We start from the raw sequence: 22,316 nt of genomic DNA on the forward strand, positions 1-22,316 counted from the left end.
AACAAATTTTCAAGTTGCTTACATACAATACACATAACTTTAGTTTTTTCCTACTATAAACATTCGGTCAAAGATAGTTACAGGAAACTAATCCCTTTATTTAATCCCGAATCCAATCCACTGATTCTATTTCATTTCGACGGTTGTTCCTTACTCCGTTTTATCACTCCATCAGATCCTCCAATTCTCTTTAATTCGGGAAATCATAAATAAAAGTACGATTGCAATATATGTGGGTCACAGTTGAGAATTCAGCTTCATGTTCATGGTCACCAAGATATTGAAGGAGACGATGAAAACTGTAAGTTTGCAAATTCATTATTAGAAGATCGATCATAAAATGTACTCCAATAATTCAATGTATCGAAAACAACTCATAATTGAAATGCAAACATTAATCAATAACCTTAGAATTGATAGTTACATACATCATCGGATTCCAGTGTGTTATACCGAATCCAATTATAATCATACGTACTTAAGCTAATTGAATTAGCTAGTAGTAATACAAGTATGATTTTAAACAAATCAAATCGAACACAGCAACCTTGATTCTTGATCGACAACTAAAAAAATAGACATTTTGAAGAACTTCACAAATTTAACACCAAATTCACATAAACTAATTCCATGACCAAAGGAACATATCGTCATCATCATTATCACACATCATATAATTAATCTCTTCAATTCCAAACCCCATCTCCCATTCATTCACCAATTCTTCATCAAAACAGAACCTCCTACAATGCAACGGATTCGCGCTAAAGTTTTCATCTTCCATATCGTCGACATTATTAACTGCATTTATCTTGCAAATGTCGTCTTCAAAACATTTTTCAGTTTGATTCTCATCAAGAAACCCCATCATTTCATCTAAATCCATAGGATCATCTGTTGCAACAAAGCTCATGCTCATTTGCTCATCATCATCTTTTAGCACCAGTCCATCATCAACTTTTGTCATCTGAATCTCGTCTGAACGAGTTTCACTTTCTAGAAGGATGTTTTCAACGACCAAAGTTACATTCTTTCCTTTTGTTGTTTGATCATCACGCGATTTCTCCATTGTGGGTATGGCTGAATTGTGGGGCACTTTATTACGGTTGTACTTTTTAGCAAAGCGACGGCTCACACGACCAAGTTTATGCTTTGTTTGATTCACCATTTCGTGCGTATCTATGGAGGGTTGTGTCGGGTGGCTTATAGTTTTGAAGAACATGTAGTTTTTACGGCTCAAATGAGAGTTCCAGTAATTCTTAATCTCATTGTCTGTTCGTCCTGGTAAATGAGAAGCTATGGTTGACCACCTACATGATTTTAAGGTTATGAAATGGCATACATAGAATGTTAGTACTGGTTTAGCCGGCGACAATTTAATCCTCGTAAATTGATGTTAAATAACACAAACCTGTTACCCAGGGATCCCTGTAACTTGACGATTTCTTCTTCTTCTTCTCGACTAAAATTGCCTCGTTTTAAGTCCCCTCTTAGGTAGTTGATCCATCTTAGCCTGCAGCTTTTCCCACATCTCAACAACCCTTTAAAAGAGATCAGAATAACTTTAGTAAACTGTAAAAGCAAGAGATCGATAACAAACAGTTATACAACAATAAGATCTCTTTCACATACAATTAATGTACATATATAGTTTTTCAAGCCAATGGAGCCAGATCATGGCTGAATGTGTCCAAAGAAATCATACTAATTACATTCAAGTCGTTATGACATAGGTCTTCTAAACGTTTGGTATGCGTTCAAATCCTGTTGGACGCAATTTTTTCCAGATATTTTTTCAGTTTTCGATGTAAAAAAATCAATTGACATACATACCTGCATTTTTAGGTAAAGAAGTCCAAGAACCTTCACCGTTGGCTTGAATGTATTTAATCAAGATTTCATCTTCATCACTTCTCCATTTTCCTGTTCTCAGCCCTACCTTTTCACAACAAGGTCTTCTTCCCATTTTCACTAGGAAGAAAGAAAATTTGAATCAAGAATTTGTCAAGGCCCCATACGATTTTATACTCTCAAGGGTCAAAAACTTGCTTTAAATATATTCTTCTCATTAAATAAACAGGTTTGTGATAGTTTCTAAAAAGAGTATTATTGATACTCGTATAATATTAACTTCATGGTATCCTCACAATAGGTTTGAATCTCATTAGGTAAACATATTATGAGCATATTGAGAGTGGTCAGGCCGGTTTGAATCTCATTAAGTAAACATATTTAGAGTGGCCTCTGAAACGGCCACGGGGATATCTCAGTTAGACCGGATACATCTTAGTTAAATGACATGGGAAAGGATTCCTTAAAGTTATCCCAACTTCAAGTTAGGATAACTTTAAGGAATCCCCTCCCAAATGACATGTCTTCTCCGGATAACTTCAATAAAAAAAGACCTTATAAAATTACAACCCCATGTAACTTTTGTTGATAAATGTTAGTTCGAATTTTTACTAATAATTTTATGCACGAGATTAGCAAATCAGATATGAATCACTCAACGGTTGTGGGTACGGCCTACGAAGGTGTCCGGATTTGAACCCAAGACCTTTTCTTGTGCTATTTGTAGCAAAGACCCATTACCAATTGAGGTACACAACATTGGCAATTTTGTGTAGCTCAATTTGGTAGTGAAACAAAGTTGCATGAAATCGAATTTGGATAAATGACAATAATGAATGTTTAAACTTTATTATGACAGGTAGACTTAAATGAAGAAGCAAGAGTTAATTCAGAAGCAGGGGCCATGACGATAGCATTTGCTTGCGAGAACATCAGTAATCTGACAATGGGCTAAAAAGCAAGTACTTTCTATGAAGTAAGTAAAGCATGCAAGGTGTCATTGGATTAAACACAAGCACATATATGTGAAACTAGGACAATTTCATATGCTTTCAACTGCAAAATGAGGCGTGCATTATGAGCAAGCGCAATTAAAAGATCATCTAAATTGTAGCCCGGCCAACTCAGTTATTTTGTAATCGAAGTACATCAATGACACGGTGTTTAATATCATGTATGGCCAGATCGGGCCATGGTGCCCGTTATATTATATATAACAAAATATAATTCTACATAGTTGATACGCTGAAGAATATATAATATTTAATTTAATTTTTGGTTTAACTAATTTTGGCAATAACATCACATGCATCTAAAAGAGTCATTTACTTGTTTAATCAATACCGAGGATAATTTGCTTTCAACGAAGTGAGGCTTGTAGAAATTTCAGATAGATTAAACTTTGTTACTGGAAAGCATACAAGGTAGACGGTTAATAAAGGAAGTTTAATTTCCTTTTTCAAGTTATTTGGGAATTAAAGCCGGTGTTTGAGACAAGATATATGCAGCAGCCTAACCATGGACTCACTATGACTTTTTCAATCTACTAAGTTGTCCTTTAATAGATATATTAGTAAGTTTTAAAGCTTTCAACTCCTTTAGCAAGAGCAGTATATGAGAATTGTAACTTGGCAAATGTAAGGCCTATTCTCCTCTTCTCTTCTCTGTGTTCTCGAGTTTATTTTTAAAAGAAATGAAATGAACAGAAAAGAATATAAAAGAGAAGAAATGTGTCATATATTTTGAGTTCTTGAGTTTTAAAGAAATGAAAAGAAATGAAGTAAAAATATAATATTTTTATGTTTTTGAGTTGGAAAGAAAAGAAATGAAAAATAATAATTTTACTATGATACCCTTTTAAGCAAATACAACACTTTATTTTTTTTTAACAGAAGCAAATACAACAATTATTAACATCGTAAAGCTATTTAGTTAGCTCTCATGAGAAGACTAGTTGTATATAATCGTAAGTAACAGGTTGAATATCAAATTCGAAAAGCCCTTTAGTTACCTCTCATGAGAAGATCCGTTGTAACAAGCGGATTCTAATACTAAGTTACTAAAAACTGTAAAAATACAAAATATATAAATAAAAAGAAAAGAAGAGAGATTAGTATTTTTTTTTAAAAATCAAGATTTCCACCAACTGCAACATCAAGAAATTGTTTAAGTTTTTATTTATTACAGTAGAATATAAGAATTATATATATATTTGTTAGATGTGCGTATAAAATGATATATAGTTACAGGTAAATATAGCTACATTAAAATACGTAAAACCTGTAAAAGAAAATTTGAAGCAGAGCCATGATATATGTGTGTTGGATAAACCAAAAAAAAAAGAAAAGTGGAGGGAAATACACCATGTCTATGGCGCCAAAAAAAAGGAAAAGAAACATCAGTAGAGTTTGGTGGTCAGGAGTAGGGGTATATTAGTAAATTAATGATACATCTATATATAGTTTCTTTTGCCATCCGCCCAAAGTTGGGCAGAAAGTTTTGTAAACAACATGGAAAGGGCCCATCCATCCATTTCCTTCATCATCATTTTTTTTCTTTCTCTAAAAAATACTCAAGAACTCAAGTTTTATTATGTTCTTCTCACTTAGTTTCTTTTCCTTTGCAAGTGAAACTCAAGAACACAGGATTAGTTTCTTTTCCTTTGCAAGTGGAACTCAAGAACACGGGGTTAAAGTGACCAAGATATTATAATCCATAAACATAGCACTAGTTATGCATACCGCACACTCATAGCCCCACTGCTAACCAATGTGTGCCTCCATAGGTCAGATTAATGTGCATAGTATCCTCTTATTTATCCTTCCATTTCTTTATCTTTTCAAGGCTTTCGTAAATTCCCTAAATTGTATATCTCATTCTGACCGTCGGGCCTCTTGGTACAGTGGAGGATGATGCATCTAGTGTGACAGAAGAGTTATCTTATATGGACGATCCATGGGAGGTCTAAAAAACATCTAGCATGACAGAGGAGTTATCTTATTTAGAAGTCTTTCTATATGTACTAACGTTTCATTCAGATGTCTAAAAAACCTTTGGACTGCACTATGAAAAAGGAACTCTACGCCGTTTTTGTGAAGGTTACCTATGCGTTAATGGCCGATTGGCAACTCCCATCATCCTTCTCGTTCTTCTTGTACTGAAAATTAATAAGGATATACAAAATTTAAATACAAGGTTTTATAAACAAGCATCTAAGTTTCAATTTCTCGAAAACCTTGTTACCATATACATAATCTAACATTTGGCAGTTCTTTGACTAACAGGTATATGTAAATCAACACGGGGGATACGTGCTATGCTACCTACAGAAGCCTGTGGGGATCTCCTTGAATCTGATTGGAGGTTTCAAATCCATGAACTACGTGTGACATTAAGAATTCTGTCTACTATAATTCACACCACTGGTATGATCGGGTGGAGGAACCTATAAACATTCGGTCATGCAGTATCTTGACCTTTTGGTCTTCACCCGCACATGATTACACCTTAGCATATGTGTGCATGCCATCTTGTGTTCAGATATGGAGGAAAAAGTTACTCAAAAAGAGCTTTTCTAAATGGTGTTACTCAAAGGCATAGAGTGTATGCGTATATGAAACCAACAGACCAAGGAACGATAATGGATGTGGCATGACTCATCATATATATACCAGCAAATCGAGGACACGGGATGCTAAAAAGGTCGCAAGGAGCAACCTGTATATAGGCTACATGGAGGTCAGGTTACATGTTTTGTGAGAGGCACAGAGTTTTGGACCATGTAACACGTTTGAATTGAAAGATGAGGAGAGTACAGTATTCATTTATGTAGCAGAGCAGGAATTCATAGCTTTCAGTCGGGCTTATACCCCCCCCCCCCCCCCCCCCCCCCCCCGGGCACGGTTTGGGCTGAGAAACTTAAATAGGCAGGAAACGGGCCAAATGGGTATGCCGGTGGGTCAAGCAAGTGGAAAATAATATTTGACTTTGGGTTGCTTGATTTAAAAAGTCGAAGTCATCATGGTAATTAGATAGATTTGTGATCATATTTTACGCACTCAACTATTTTATGAAGGTAGAAACGTCGTTTTCACCCAACCCGCCCCAATGAATCACCCCTGGCAATGGCTTTATAGGAAAGAAACTACATATGCATACTAGAGAACATAAGCATCCGTCCATACACTAAAACATGAAAGTAAAGATCCATCCATACACTAAAACATAGAAAGACAAGTTCCATTACATAGTAAGCATCAAGTTTAAAAATATGCACATATCCTTCTAAATACAGATAATTTTCTTGGCTAAAGGAAACCATTCAAAAATGCCAGAAAAATCACATGAGGAAAGAAACTACATATGCATACTAGAGAACATAAGCATCCGTCCATACACTAAAACATGAAAGTAAAGATCCATCCATACACTAAAACATAGAAAGACAAGATCCATTACATAGGAAACATCAAGTTTCAAAATATGCACATATCCTTCTAAATATCGATCATTTTCCTGGCTAAAGGAAACCATTCAAAAATGTCAGAAAAATCACATGAGGAAAGAAACTACATATGCATACTAGAGAACATAAGCATCAATCCATACACTAAAACAAGAAAGCAAACATCCATCCATACACATCCATTACATAGTAAGCATAAAGTTTCAAAATATGCACATATCCTTCTAAATACAGATAATTTTCCTGGCTAAAGGAAACCATTCAAAAATGCCGAGAAAATCACATGAGAAAAAGAAACCTTGATATAAAGTTTTATATTTCATTGAGTACGAGTATATAAATCAAAAAATTTTTTATATATAATGGGGATGTACATAAATATTTCGTTAAATTTAAACACTTTTAATATCAAGTGCCAATTTGGGGATTAAGTAAGCACTATCTCCAAACAAATTTATTGTCCGAAAGATGACCGTTGTCGCATTATCTTTATCAGTTTGCAATCATCATTAACATATAGAATAAAAACAAATGCCAAGAAAAACAAAGCAAGACATAAATAATAACAATATATTTTAATTATATTAATCAGCATGACATCATTTGTTTAATAGATAATAAAGTTTGACGCATCATCAAAATATCTACTAATAAACATCCATGATACCCATAATAGAATTACCGCACACTTTCTTTCTTTTTTTTGCTAATATAACAATAATTAGTAGTAGTACTAGTAGTAGTAGTCAAGTCAAAAGATTGATTGTTGACTTTTCTTCAGTCTCCCATAACATTGATATACCACTTGTTTCTCCTTTGGCCTGGTTTTATTGAATGCAGCTACAAGTGGCATGATGCTTGCAAACAAATCTTTCTTCAACGTCCTTGAACACGGATTCTTCTTGTACTTGTCTGATGCCAAACGCACAATATCAAAATCATGAATGCGGAAATGACAAGTCACAATGCCCTCAAAGTTCTGCAGGCATCCAACAACATCTCATTATTTATTAGATATATATAAACAAAATACTACACATATAGCAGAAGGGAAACAAGGAACAAAATCTTACCTTGGGTGGTTTGTTCATGGTATACATCATTGCTTTCAGTGATTTTATCAAAGCAGTCTCGTTGAACAGGGACGAAGCATATTATCCATAAGAAGAGCCTTTCATAGTTGCATACGCAAGCTCGTTGAACAACGGATCGACATTCAATATCCGATTCTGTATGGAGACCAGAAGCTGGAGCATAGTCGTCATGCCAGGCACCCACATCGACTCCAACCCACCACTTTGGGTAGGAACTTCCAAACAAACCTCACCACTCTTGAACAGACTCAGATTGATAGCCAGACCACCAGAGTGATAATGCAAAAGCTGAAACAAATTCATTCAATAGGTTTAATCCATAATTGACATATGTAAGCCTCGGGTAGATATATATATAAATAAATAAAAAAAAAAGACGAGAATGACATACAGGTGGGCTAGCAGGATAGTTGCTTGGGAAACACACATCAAACAAGAAGAGGCCGCCCTGATAAGGAGTCCCCTGTGGTCCGACAATTACCGCTATTAAAAGATCCATCCTCGATTCATAAGCCCTCGCGTATATGGTCTCTGGAACAACCACCCCAGTGTCAATCATTGAGCTTGAATTGCATGCTTAGATATATGACAAACTTAATCTCTCACACACACACATACACAAAGAAATAAAAGGTGGACTGGTGGATTTCTATTCATTACTAGCACTACAAAAGCAGCATACCAGGTAGCTGTTCCTCAAGGATCCCCAACTCCTTGTGTATCTTGGCAACCCAGTTTTCTGGCAGAAACATATACACGTATGCGTATGAACGTGATGAAAGATAAAAGCAACAAGTTATTATCAAGTGGATGTACACACACTTACCTGGTTCATTGCACAATTGCGGGCTGAATAGAAATGATCTGCATGGTCCATTACAAACTCAAACTTCTTGAAGTTTTTATATGTGACAACCGCCAAATTTCAGGTCCATTATAATTAGAATATAAATTATTGGATGCATCCATTTAAATAAATATACATTATATGTACATCCATTTTTGGCATGAACCTATTTAGTGTACATCCATTTTAGTAAGAACCTACGTGACCTTTGCAATATATGAACATATGCGTAACATGCATGTTAGTCATACATATATATAAATGCGTATACGTTGGCATGGAAATAATAAATAAAACTTAACCAAATTAGAAATAGTTATATTGATTCTAATTACAGCTTTCAATGACTAACAAATTTAATGTAAATTAAGAGATAGCAGTAGTAATCATCGATACTACATAACATGTTAATTTATTCATTTTGGTTCCAGCATCCTAAATGTCTAGCTTCATTATTAAGAATGCATACAAATAAATGTTTGTAACAAATATAAAAATACACATAATAATTTAATGAAAATCCAATCAAGCTAACCTATATCTACCACAACTTACAGCCCATTCCCCTACTCAACCCTATACCCACTTGATAGAAACAAAAGGATTAGCTCATATGTACTTCCGATGTATATATATATACTTTATTCTATGGTCCCCCTCTAAAGTTACTTTACCCCAATAATAAGAAAATATAATACATACAACAAAAATATACTCTCCCCCTGATCTCTTTCTAATTTCCAGTCGACCACCCACCGCAGACGACAGCCACCGCCTGACCAACGACGAAATACGACCATCACACCACCCCTGCACCACCATCACGCCACCATAACACATTTTTCCATCTCCAAGCACTAAATCTCTTCTTGGGTAATTGTTACTTTAACTCACTTAAAATTTATCATTTCTTATTCTTATGATATTTAATACCATGGAGTGTTTAATATAAGTTGGTAACAACAAGAACACGAAGTGTTCAAATAATTATTTAAAGAATTATTTGAGCTTGTTTCTTTATTTTCATCACCCAAAAGCAAGAAAACTTTAACAAGAAAAGAACAAAGTCTTTGTTTATTATTAGTATTATACTACTTGAATGAAAGAGTCGGTGTCGTTACTTCCATATTTACTTTGTCATTGAAAAGCTTTACTTCTAAATTTTAATATACTGTTGTTATATTATTGCATATGGTATTTCAATGGAAGTAGTATATATATATGGGATGACAAAATAGTAAAGTCTTTTTCTTAGTCAGAATGAAAAGGTATGAAACAAGGAAAAGCTATATTGTCCATGATATGTCAGAATAGCATTTTGAAAGACTTTAAGAAGCAAATGAATATGATATTTTAATAAGATGTGGATGGCTTATCCTGTTGAGAACTAAAGACAGTGTCATAATTTGTATTTGTAAACTCCAAATTTATTTTTAGAAAGATTGACGTACAATCGAGTCTTGGAAAAAAATACAATATTAATGTTGACGGGTTGGGAGTGCATATACAAAAAGCAACTCAGTGTACATAAGGATAACCCAACACCTGCTATCAAAAATCCCTAACTAATAGGGGTGGATATGCAACCGTCAGGGCCCAAGTACACGAGTATATTTTATACATGACATACCTACTCAGTGATGTCAAAATATCGATACCCATATATGGTCTCGTGGATATAAATACTAGTATATGCATATAAATGATTTACAAAAATGATGACTATATAATTGTTATATTGTTTAAAACCTTCTACAAATTATTTTATACCATTTATTTGAATTGAAAAATTATATAAACTTTGACACAAAATATCACCATTTTAAAAACTCGAAATCACGTATATGGAGCCGGCGAAATCCCTGAACATCAATATTCAATGTGAAGTATTTTTGTTACTCACAATTATTAATATTTTAATGTGGAGTCAATTATAGCAATAATCATAATAACGCTATTAACACATATTAATTTGTATTTAACAATTGTTTTTTTTAATATAATAATTTTCTGTATATATATTACAATTTATTTTTGACAACTTTTATTTGGGTGATGAAACTTTTCAAACTAACAACTTTTACTAATACACATTATTAAGACAAAATACATATTTGTTTGTGCATTAGGTTAACGTCACGCGTCGGATATCTTTTGCATTTTATCACATTCACTACTCTTCACGGTGAGTTTTCATAGCCCCATTTTACTTATTTATTTTTGGGGTGAAATGCATGCTCTTTACTTTTACGATGAACACAAGTACTTTAAAAACCGTATACATAGATTGTACTAAGTTGCATTGTTTACTTAAGGCCTCAATATCATGAAACGATTAGTTATGGACTTAAACGTAGATATATTGAATAGTACTATTTGGGATTGACACTCCCCATCCGGGTTGGTAGCTCCAACTTGACCTGCACGGTCAAACGGATGTTATATATTTGAAAAACTTGAGTACTCTGAACAAGTACTTACTTGAGGCACACCACTGTCGAGTTTCGTTTCGTGAGCTTAGTTCAATGTATACGTACTTTTCTTTAGCATTGTAATTAGACAATGGCTACGTAAATTCTTGTGGTTCATAATACTTACTTTTATATAAAAACTATGGAACTCACCAACTTTATGTTGACACTCTTTAGCATGTATTTCAGGTAATTAGACGATTTGCTATGACTTGGAAAGCTTTCTATTTGCATGCATTATGGGAAGTTGCCCCATATCTCAGACCTTAGGAATTGACTTATCAATTTGCTAAAGTCTCTATCTTTATTATATTGTTTAATAATAATCTGATGTTTTCAAATAATGAATTTCGTTTCAAGTATTGTATTATCAACTTTGTCAAACAATGTTATTTCTAAATGTATTTCAAAAACGACGCGTTTTGTGGTCGTTCGCTATATCTTGTGTTGTGATCTCATGAACGTCACGCCCCCGGATTTAGGGGTGTGACATTATACCTTCTCAAAGCTTCTTCTATATAAAGAACTGTCAATGGACTGCTTTCTGGATCAGCACCATCCTGGTCCATTAGCACATCTTCCATAGAAAAAAATACCAATACGTGAACTATGGTTCAGCTCCAAAATCCTCCGAGTCGCTGATTCTGGTCTTGAACGACTAGCCATGAGCCTATCAGTGTCCTAAAGGGCAATAGAACAAGACAAAAAAAAATTATATTTAAAGAGGACCATATTAACCGGAGGATGGATAGTTTAATGATTGGATTTCAGACCTCCAACATACCGTAATTATTTTTGTAATATAAAGAATCCCCCTGTTTGAGAGTCATTCCATCTTTGACTAGCACCTCAACCACCGTGCTCAAGGCACAGAGTGTATGCGTATATGAGACCAAGGAACGATAATGGATGTGGCACGACTCATCAGATATATAGCAGCAAATCGAGGACACGGGATGCTAAGAAGGTCGCAAGGAGCAACCTGTATATAGTAGGACCGGGGAATTGGAAGGATGGCTAGACGGAGGTCAGGTTACATGTTTTGTGAGAGGCATAGAGTTTTGGACCATGTAACATGTTTGAACTTAAAGATCAGGAGAGTATAGTATTCATCTATGTAGCAGAGCAGGAATTCATAGCTAGTGTCACCTAAAAACCTCATTCGTCTATGTTTTTTTATAGTTTAAGGTTATAGTCGGGCTTATGCCCCTGGATTGCTTGATTGAAAAAGTCGAAGTCATCATGGTAATTAGGCCGTTTTCACTATTTTATGAAGGTATAAACGCCGTTTTCGCCCAACCCGCCCCAATGAATCACCCCTAATTTACCAAACTCCTTTTATTAAAGGAAAGAAAAGAAAGAAAAGGCTACCAGGCAGCAATACGGACCAATAGACCATCTTGGTTGTGGTTAAGGTACAATTTTGGAATTATTTAACTACTCTTATTACCTAAATTACTACGTCGACACACCCTGACTTAAACTATCTACAAATTTTACTAACATTTTAGTATCTACTATATTACTAGAAAAATGCAAAATGAAGCTTTTAGGCATAAAAAAAAATTGTATCTTTTCATATTAAAAGTCTACCCTGAATTTTATAGTAAGTGCACAACTAATTAATACATCTTAACGAAAGCCCTAATTATTACTATTAAGTTACTAATTCTTACTAATTCATATTAAGTTACTAATATGAATAAAGTGGTCTTTATGACTGACATATCACAAGCCCACCAAAAACCTTTTTGTTTTGTTTGACTTGCATAGTTGACTTTGTGTGTATATGTATAATCAAATCGATACAAACATTTTGCTTCTCGACGCCACAAGGGTTAACTAGCTACTGACTTTACAAAGAGAAATCTATTCTATACATACATATGGCTCACATGTTAGATTTACATCGCTAGATAATTTATTTGAGCTGCTTATTGTAATTATAACAAAGTATATGTTCTAACCACTGACCACTAACACACCTTTTTTTATAAAAAAAAAAAGAGGAGCAGGAAAGAGTATATATTCTACATAACTGATGATCAATACATGAATCGACTTCCAATTAATCTCACAGCTTATTAATGTCATTTTCCCTTACGAAGAGACCATGGAAGCCATAAGGCACCCGGTGGGGCAGCTTCACAACAGCAACGATGTCAAGTGTTGGCGACTTGGCTTCCATCACCACAAACCTCGATTCACCTGTGTTCTCATCATGCACATAAGAAATCACGTAACCATCATCCTCGTCGGCATTAGGGTTGTCAGGCTCTCTAGCCACAAAGAAGGGTTCACCACCAAAACAACCTGTCCCAAACATGCGAGTGGCTACTATACATTCACGACGATCAGTTTCTGGTATCGACAGGTCTAGCTTCACAACTCCACATATCTTTGGCATAGGATCTCCAACTCCACAGTAAATATACCTGAATATTGGATATGTATCGCATGTCAAGAATGAAGATGCATATTTACTCAAAATTATGTTTACTTATCTTTTGCTATACATAAAGGAAACATAAATAATGAACCTGTTTTTTATAGCCAAGAAAGCCGGATTGATGACACCGAAGTCTAGATTCCTAGTTGAAAGAGGGTGTCGCGACACCATTCTGCTTTTTAGATTGATTGTCACTTTCTCTAACGACGCATGGATCAAATCCATCCTCTCCAATGTATGCTCCACCGATAATATGTTTGGCGTCACCATCACCACCTTATCTCCTCCGTCCTCCTCCCACGCATTGATGACATGTATAATATTCAACCCTGGAACTTCAAACCATTCCATTTCTGACTCGTCCTTAGCATACCTAGGTATGACTCCAATTCGGGGCAATTTCTTAAGGTCTGCAGCCACAGGGGACCCTCCACTAATCATCCCCATGGGGCTAAACCCGATTTGGAGCTCAGGGAATATGGCATACTTTTTGGTTATAGCAAAGTCATGGAGAAAAGACGGGCTTTTCATTGAAAAAATTGGGACCTCGGTTTGTTTCTCTCCATTTTTATTGAACCAGAAATATGTTAGGAAAGGAGGCATTGGGCCGTAGCGAAAAGAAAAGGCTTCTTTAGTTATTGGGTCGACTTTTGGGTGAGCAGACATGCTCACTAAAAGCTTGCCGTTAAAGTCATGGCGCCCAAGGGTGATAATATCACCGTTTGGTGCAAGTTTGACAGCATAGGGGAGATCAGACTCTCCTAATGCATATAGCCTGTTGCCAAAATAGGCCAGGCTAGTATTTGCTGCGCCAATACCTTTTGACGGGTCAAACTGACCTGTCAAAAACCGGCATGTTGTGACTGCCATGCGAGCAGCAGAGGCAGCCATACCATTGAATCCCGAAAATACATTTGGTATAACCGGGAATCCCATATCTTTTTCTGTATTATACTTGTATGTTCTCACATATCTACTACACAACGTGGCTTTTCCTTTAGATATACGAATACCATGAAGCATGCCATCCCCATCAAAGAGGTGATATGGACCTCTTGGCAAAAACTGCGGGTTAGGGCCGTTACGGAAGTAAACCCCGTCAAGGCAGCTAGGAAGTGTCCCCTCAATAACCTCACATTCGGTAGGAGGGAGTTCGTCAACCGGGGAAAAGTTGTCTGATAAGACATGTTTTGGGTCAACCGAAATCCTAAGTGGTGGGTCAATGAAGTTGTTAACAAAGTCATCAAAAGCATTCAAAATCGTGGCTGGCAATGATCGGCACATTAGTATTGATCTTCTGACCCTTTTCTCAGTAGATAGTACTAGTGTTTTTGGTCTAGCTTCTTGACTAAGCCTCTTGGTGGTGTTTGTGAGTGTTTGTTGGTTTCCTTGTGTTCTGTCAAATAATACGCAACCGTAAGTAGACAGTAGTGGCGACAGAGATAACATTGATGAAAGTGGTGGTTTTTGATGGGAAACTATGGAATTTGGTCGTGAAAACGTTGAAAGATACGACAAGGAAAGCGAGTCCATTATGTAGTATGTGCATATTGGATGCTTTGCTTATATATATAGAACAAGTGACTAACTAGGTGAGTTTTAGACATCTCTCAAAAGCTGTACCAAATTAAAATCCCTCGTACATTCCACTCATTTCACTAGGCATAACCGGCCTAATATGCACAAAAAAGATCAGTACGTAGACCAAACTCAGTATGTATGTGTTCTTTTATATATATATACATTGTTGATCCTAGGAAAGACATGAGACGTGCAACAAACCCGGGCCCGTCTCTCAAAATCGAAAATCATGTGTTTAAAGTCAAGAATGTCTAGCTTTTGGTACGCGGTCCCATACTCCCATGTGCACTATGGTTTTTAGGACGTAAATTAGAAAAGTGTAGCTTTAAATGATGATGCTATATATGCGATAAAAAAAACAAAAAGGGCAGCCCCTTGCTATATTTGCCATCCAATCTAAGCTACCTTCTTTCTTATATCACTATATATCAATCTCGTAATTTCTTCCTTGGAAGGAATATCGAGATTTTTTTTTCTTTTTTCATAAGAGATCTTATACGGGCCATGGCAGAGCACGGTGAAAGAAAGTGGCGGTTGGTGCTGATAGCATGTCCTCTTCAAGGCCACATGACCCCAATGCTTCAGCTTGGAACATACCTTCATTCCAAAGGGTTCTTCATAACCATAGCTCATTCCGATATCAACAAGCCCGATCCTTCTACTTATCCATATTTCACCTTCTTTTCCCTTTCTGATAACTTATCCGGTCCTGGGGACTTTCCTAGCTTCCTCCAGTTCTTGCAAGCTCTCAACAATAACTGCAAACCCCATTTACAAAAACATCTTATTCAAACCATAAACGCATCATTGTCTAGGAAGGAATCGGTTGTTATCATTCATGATCACCTAATGTTCTTTGCAGAATCGGTCGCTTATGTTCTAGGTCTACCATCCATCATCTTGCGCAGCAGCAGTGCCGCTTTTTTCCCTGTTTACACAATGATTCCTCAGCTCCACCAAGAAGATCGGTACCATGTACAAGGTACCCTGCAATTTCCTGTTTAAATATTCACATTTTACGTTTATATATATAAATTTTTTGATATGCTTTATATATCCTTGTTATTGTCTAACAATCAATTCAATATCTATTTGGAAGATTCTTTGTTGCAGGAAATAGTTCCAGAACTCTATCCCATAAGATACAAAGATTTACCCTTTCTTAGGCTTCCAATACAAGCCGCCCTGCAATCCATAACCATGATGACCCCAAAGGCACCCCCTTCCGCCTTCATTTGGAACACTATATAATTTATTGAACCCTCTGCACTCACCATAATCCGCCATCAATACAATGTTCCCATTTTTACTATTGGCCCGTTACAAAAAATAACGTAAAGCCTTCTTTCAATTTAAAACTAATTTTAAATATTGCCACAAAGGATTTTATCCTACGTGTCATCTTCATACATTTTTTACAATAGATTTATTTTATAACCTTTATTTATTCTCAAAATAATCTATTTTATTTTATTAAATATAATATAATATATTAATCATAATTATATACACAAGATAAAAAAATAATATCAAAACTCATATTAAAAAAATAAAATAACGTCCATGCATCTACTAAATTGGCACACATATTTGACAAAAATAATATTATTTATTAAAATATATACAATTTTAAAGACTATATCAAATTTTAGAAATTATTTGAATATATTATTAGATTATATATGACCAATCAATTTTGTTGTTTCTTTTTTTTTTCTTTTTTTTGCCGAAACTTTAACTAAAGTTGGTTGTTATTCTAATCACAAAACAAAGTCTATTATATAATAAAAAACAAAAACTATAATGATTTTCTCTTATTTATCTTATTGGGTTTTTTTTACTTATTCGTATTGTATTTATGTGTATTTCATATGACTAAATTTATTTATATTTTATATGACTAAATTTTTGTCATGTTTCGTTTTTTACTTTGTACATATTATTACGTTTGATGAATAGATAACATGCTACATTATCGATTTATGTTTGATTTGTTGTAGTGTTAATCTATAAGGTGAATACATTTTTATGCGATTTATGGCTACACAAATGGTGTTGTTGATGATATCAAAATACCTTAGGTTAAATGTTCTTAGAAGGGATGTGTAATCACTATAGTAGGTTAAGTGACTGTGCTATCGACATGTCCGAAAAAACAAATGGTGACCAGAGTGATACATAAATTAACCATGAACTATAACATAATCAATTTTTACATAATAAACCTATAGAATAGCTATCTACTAATGTATAAAATAATTTTTTAGCTAGCCGCGCATCACGTGGGGTAAAATACCTAATATATATATATATATATAATGATTCAAATGGTACTAATAAAAATCAAGTGGAGGTTAATGTTGTATGTTACGTGGAGGGCACATAAGACTATCCACTATTACAACTAAAAAAAAAATAAGAAGATACATTATATTTGATACTATACAGTCCAAGCATGTAAAACTATTTATAATCCGAGCTCAAGCTTTACTTAAAAGGATCCAAGCTTATAGGTGGATCCAACTCATCAGGGGCGGGGAGTCCGACCCCAACGACTTGTAATCAAACAATAGGATTTTAATTTATTGTATACTTGATTTTTACCAAAAAAATATAAAAAGAAAAAAAAAACAGCCCCAAGAAGAGTAAATAATTACAACGATAAAATATAATTCTTAGCCCCCGGCCACTAACCAAAACGTCTAGATCGCCACTGGCCAAGCTCGAGCTCTCCCAAAAATTACACTAGTCTAGCCGAATTCAAGCTCTCTTCGACTCCTTTATAGCCCTTGACAAGATTAGAGCCCCGTGATGCTTTGGTTAAAATGGAAAAAAGTAGTTACTAAATTTTCTCGTGGAAAACGAAATTGGAAAATGAAAAACCCATCATTCCTAGTATATAAACGAAATTGTGATTGTGGATAATGACCAATTCATGTAAGAAAGATTCAATTTCTTTGCTTATATTTGAACATAAAAACTCTTTCTAGTGTAGAATGGAATACTAGTAGGATTCATTAAAAGATGATGATATATGTCTACCACCACATTGGTTTCATTTTGATGTTGCAGGCACCATATATGTTGTACCATTACAATATGATATGCATGGAGTTGAGTTGATCAAAATCCAAAAATGATGAAGACATATTCCCCCGTATTAAAAAAAAAAAAAAAGGAAAGAAAATATTTATAAGAACTAGATGCCGCTATACTTGAAGAACTTTTGAGTTTTTAGGTGTAGATGACAACATGTATACCAACTTTGACAAGAAGCAAGAAGCATATATATGGCCCCAGACCCCGTTTCAATATTTCAGTCACTTGGCATCTTCATAGGAAATTAGGAATTGATACCAGATGATATTTATGAAATTTGGTTTAAATTAATAATGATGAAAATTAAATTTGAAAACGTCTTGTTAATAGTGATATCGATCGGACTTCCATAAACCCAATTTTTATCCTCGGCCACCAAGTGATATTAGTCGACTATGTTCTTAAGTTTTGTTTTAAAAGAAATAAAATGAATGGAAGAGATGAAAATAATACAGAAAAGACCATTCCAAATCATGTCATATTTGAGAAGAAAATTTGAGAAACAAAATCAACTAAAAAATCCATCTATATCATTCCATTTCATTTCTTTTCCTTCTATTAAAAAAATCTGAAGAACTCAATTTATTATGAAATCATTTGTATCACTTTATTTTGTTCCATAAAAAAACTTAAGAACTCAGCAGTACACGTCTACGCATAGAAGACCACAACCTTAAACTCTGTCTCAGAAAGATCTTGTATATGTTGATTATGAGGTAGCGAGACTAAACTTATACGAACGGTTGTTTATTACAGTAATTAACATGCTTAAGTGCTATTAATTTAAAGTCAATGATGATAAGAAATATGTAGTTAAGTACTATAGATTATTACCCAACAAATAGGAATGATCATAGATGTCCCTTTAAATTTTCAACTTTCTAATACCTTTGATTTAAGCTGGTCAAAATATCTATATTCTTTTATAAAAAAAACTACCCGTCTCCCATTTTTATCTTTCTGACATTTAAAATACCTAAAATATCTTTAACTTTCAACATATTCTTAACTCACACACCACATTTACCCAAAATATCCATAAAACATTTTTCAACCTTATTAATCCAAATTATCTATTTTTTTTTTCACTAATTTAAAAAATTTAACCTAATATTTAATTATTTACAATAATGCTAATAAGACTATTTCATAAGATACATCTTTTAACCCTTAAAATAATTACATTTCCTCCTTTTACATCAATTACTTTCACATTAATAACCATACCGTTACCAACACCATCGCCACCACCACCCATCGCCGTGACGGCCACTAGGGTACCCTCTCGTCTAGCTAAAACTAGATAGATAAATCCCATCCCTGTGTGGTTTTGGGTTTTGTTCAAGGCTCATTTCAAGACCAGAAATCATTCAATTGAGGTGAGGGGTGATCTGGCGGTTGGCTGGTCAAAAGTCAAACTCACATTGAAATCAAAAGGATGAGTGGTGCGGGCCTCTATGTTTGGCGTGAATGCGTGATTAATGGAAAAAAAAGAAAAGAAAAAGGAGCAGGCTTGTAGTTCTTGGCCCATAGTTCTGGGCTTTTAATTTCTCGGCTTGATATGGATGTAATCATGTAAACACGAAGTAAGCCCAAACTACCATACAAGCCTAACGGGATTTAGCAAATGGCAAAGGGCCGTTTGGTATTTGTGACAGCCGTTAGCTTTATAAATCCAACTTTTTTTTGCCTTATTTCTCGTCTCGATTTTGTCATGATCCAAAAATGAATATAATTATATAACTGTTTCACTTGTATATCTTTTAAAATATATATATATATATATTTTCATTTTAGCTCCAAAAATGTTTTTTTGGTAAGATGCCGTTTATACAAGGAGGTGGTTTTCATGACCTTTATAGAGGTCAACCCTAAAGTATCATAAAAATGATTCACTTGAGAGATACTAACCAACCACCCGAAAGATTTATTAAGTATGAGATTTTTAGCTGGAAAAAAAAAAAAACTGTATACATTTGCTTTGATATTTGAAAACAAAATGGGCTATTCTAAGAGATAATTCCTTTTATCCGATTAGGGTAATAATGGCATGTTTTATCTCCATAGTTATATAACGAATGAAATGACTATGGATCCATTCGATAATAACTATCTTGCATCAGATCAGGGAACTAGAGAGTTAGAGAAATGGGAGGCGGATATGATGATGTTTGCAATATCAATTCTATCGGTTTTTAACTTTTTATCAACCAAGTGGACCACATTTAGAAATAATTTAGCTAAAACTATGTTTAAATATTAGAATGCTACAAATTCGATGACTGTTATTGAGTTGATGATAAACATTGTTTTTAGCTTAATCGTGTATTATGGACATATTATGAGAAGTGTGGAAACGAAGTCTCCATATACAAGATTTTAGTGGCCATAAATTGGTAACGTTAATTTTGCAGCAACAAAAAATAATCAGTGATTAATTTGAAATAAAAAGGTATCAATTTGAAACATGTAAGTGGACAAAAAAACAATTTAAGTTTGGTTGTATTTTTAGTTTTTGGGTGGATACCTCTTTATTGTCGTGACATTAATGTTATCCCTGTATCGTGCAAAAGATCATTAGATGTTGTTATTCAAACAATATGCGTGTAAAAATTATCAGCATATAATATAACGAGAGCAAGTACTCGCGTGTTTCGACGGTGAGATGATGGTGGTGATAGGCCATAGAGTGTAATAGTCAAATGCCTTAACTATACAGGCTCTGCCTCGGATTTAAAAATTCGTCGAAAGTATATCGAATGACATATCTAATGAAAGAGCATTAAATTTTAAGAACACCCATATAATTTTTATAATTTATTGATGTACGGTTTTTTAGATAAAAGATTTTGAATGAATTGGAGGAAATATGATTTATGGAAGAGAGAAAAAAAAATGATTGGTTGAGATTTGAGGAGAGAGAAAGGGTGTTAGATAAATATAGAATTGATATATGGGCATTTTGGGAAAGTAAATGTTGAAACTTAAAATGTAAACAAGGGAGATCTGCTTTATAATATAGTATAGATATAGATAATTATGTATACATGACTACCTTATGCTGTTAATGTATCTACACGAATCTAAGATACTTGTTCATTGTAAAGGAAACGAAAAATAAAATATATTAGTAAACATAATATTAAATAGCAAGACTAAGGGTGTGTTTGATTGCAACTGAATGGCACCATTCAACACTGAGTGCTGAATCGATCAACATTTAGAGTGTTTGGTTTGCCCACCTGAATAAGAAACCATGCTGAACGAAAATCCAAATGATGCTGAACCATCCCACTTTCAAAGTCTTTCTTAACCATTCAGCAACAAACTTTTCCCCAAATCCCCCCTCCTCTATTTCATCCTCACGCCGTTTTCTTCTTTACACACTACAAATATTCATTAATACTTCTGCTTTTACAAGATACAATCTCTCTTTAAAAGAAGAATCTCCAGATCGATCTATTGTTTTGATAATAATAATAATATTAATAATAATATCACTGTAATATATATCACTCTTGCAAAACAAAAATATCCAGATCTATTACTGTATTTGTGATAAAGTTTATACATATCACTCCGTATTCTTTGGCAAGTGGCCAAGTGGGTATAGTAGCAAAAATTAGTTTCATGGTATTTTATCAAACTATACAGTTTGCAAAGAGATCTATTAAAAGGAAATCGTGATATGTGAGCTTATTCCTCCCGAAATTGAAACAACAAGGTTTAACAGAATTGTCGGCACTGAAGTTAATATATTACTTCGTATATATTATTATTCTTTAAGAAAAAAAATTAATCTATTCTTCAAGAGCTTAATTTTATCATAATATATTTTGATATTATCATAATCTATTTTAATATTCAAGTTTTGTTTATGTCTTTGTTATAAAATGACGTTATGCTTGTGATTAATTGATAATCTTTTTACAACATATGATCTAAAAGAAGGTTAGAAAGGTCATTTTAATTATTCAGATTATCCATTTAGAACAAGTATCAAACATATATTTTCATACAGGATCAAATTCATTCAGAATTTTTGAACCATTCAGACTTCAAAATAATTAAGTGCTAAATCATTCTATATTATCAAACACACCCTAAGTATAGCATAGTTGATTTACTTTATAAATTATTATCGTTCTACCTTATTTGTCCATAAACATGAAAAAGTAATTTTATCATAGATTTTATTTCCCAAAAGTATTTAGGTTTCATATAAAGATTTTGCCAAATTTCATAAAAAAGTGTTTGATCGTTAATTTTTTTATAGCAAATTTGAATTGATATATAATTAGTGTTATACGGTTATACCCGGATCTAGGCTGGGGATAACACCCGGACATATATTTTAATGCGGCCATTAGATTTAATATGTCAACCGTCAATATCAAACAAAACAAAAAACGCATCATTAAACAATACAACGTAAATCTTAGTATACAAAACTTTGGTT

General features: G+C 34.0%; 3 protein-coding genes and 1 pseudogene across 3 annotated transcripts; 1 reads left to right on the forward strand and 3 right to left on the reverse strand.

The window, feature by feature from the left end:
• Positions 1 to 622: 622 nt before the first annotated feature.
• Positions 623 to 1,966, reverse strand: LOC122593433 (transcription factor MYB12-like). The gene is made up of 3 exons (XM_043765847.1): positions 1,834 to 1,966; positions 1,412 to 1,541; positions 623 to 1,310 (listed from the first exon to the last, which is right to left on the reverse strand). Exons 1-3 carry the CDS (start codon positions 1,964 to 1,966, stop codon positions 623 to 625), a joined length of 951 nt encoding a protein of 316 aa, XP_043621782.1.
• Positions 1,967 to 7,470: 5,504 nt separating this feature from the next.
• Positions 7,471 to 11,312, reverse strand: LOC122593443 (putative ubiquitin-conjugating enzyme E2 39). The gene is made up of 5 exons (XM_043765858.1): positions 11,227 to 11,312; positions 8,237 to 8,274; positions 8,093 to 8,149; positions 7,802 to 7,941; positions 7,471 to 7,698 (listed from the first exon to the last, which is right to left on the reverse strand). Exons 1-5 carry the CDS (start codon positions 11,310 to 11,312, stop codon positions 7,471 to 7,473), a joined length of 549 nt encoding a protein of 182 aa, XP_043621793.1.
• A 1,490-nt stretch (positions 11,313 to 12,802) lies between these two features.
• On the reverse strand, positions 12,803 to 14,717 carry LOC122584999 (probable carotenoid cleavage dioxygenase 4, chloroplastic). The gene is made up of 2 exons (XM_043757093.1): positions 13,269 to 14,717; positions 12,803 to 13,163 (listed from the first exon to the last, which is right to left on the reverse strand). The coding sequence occupies exons 1-2, from the start codon at positions 14,708 to 14,710 to the stop codon at positions 12,803 to 12,805; spliced, it is 1,803 nt and encodes a 600-aa protein (XP_043613028.1). The 5' UTR covers positions 14,711 to 14,717.
• Positions 14,718 to 15,262: 545 nt separating this feature from the next.
• LOC122593453 lies at positions 15,263 to 17,339 on the forward strand (annotated as a pseudogene).
• Positions 17,340 to 22,316: the final 4,977 nt, after the last annotated feature.

Source organism: Erigeron canadensis, chromosome 1, assembly GCF_010389155.1.
Source record: "Erigeron canadensis isolate Cc75 chromosome 1, C_canadensis_v1, whole genome shotgun sequence".
Lineage (NCBI taxonomy): Eukaryota > Viridiplantae > Streptophyta > Magnoliopsida > Asterales > Asteraceae > Erigeron > Erigeron canadensis.

Coding starts and splice junctions, on each gene's coding strand:
- LOC122593433 (XM_043765847.1), bottom strand. CDS start 1,966: ATGGGAAGAAGACCTTGTTGTGAAAAGGTAGGGCTGAGAACAGGAAAA. Junction 1,542..1,833: donor TTCTTTACCTAAAAATGCAG/GTATGTATGTCA, acceptor TCTCTTTTAAAG/GGTTGTTGAGATGTGGGAAA. Junction 1,311..1,411: donor CAGGGATCCCTGGGTAACAG/GTTTGTGTTATT, acceptor AAAATCATGTAG/GTGGTCAACCATAGCTTCTC.
- LOC122593443 (XM_043765858.1), bottom strand. CDS start 11,312: ATGGAAGATGTGCTAATGGACCAGGATGGTGCTGATCCAGAAAGCAGT. Junction 8,150..8,236: donor GCAATTGTGCAATGAACCAG/GTAAGTGTGTGT, acceptor TGTTTCTGCCAG/AAAACTGGGTTGCCAAGATA. Junction 7,699..7,801: donor ACTATCCTGCTAGCCCACCT/GTATGTCATTCT, acceptor AATTTGTTTCAG/CTTTTGCATTATCACTCTGG.
- LOC122584999 (XM_043757093.1), bottom strand. CDS start 14,710: ATGGACTCGCTTTCCTTGTCGTATCTTTCAACGTTTTCACGACCAAAT. Junction 13,164..13,268: donor TTCTTGGCTATAAAAAACAG/GTTCATTATTTA, acceptor TCCAATATTCAG/GTATATTTACTGTGGAGTTG.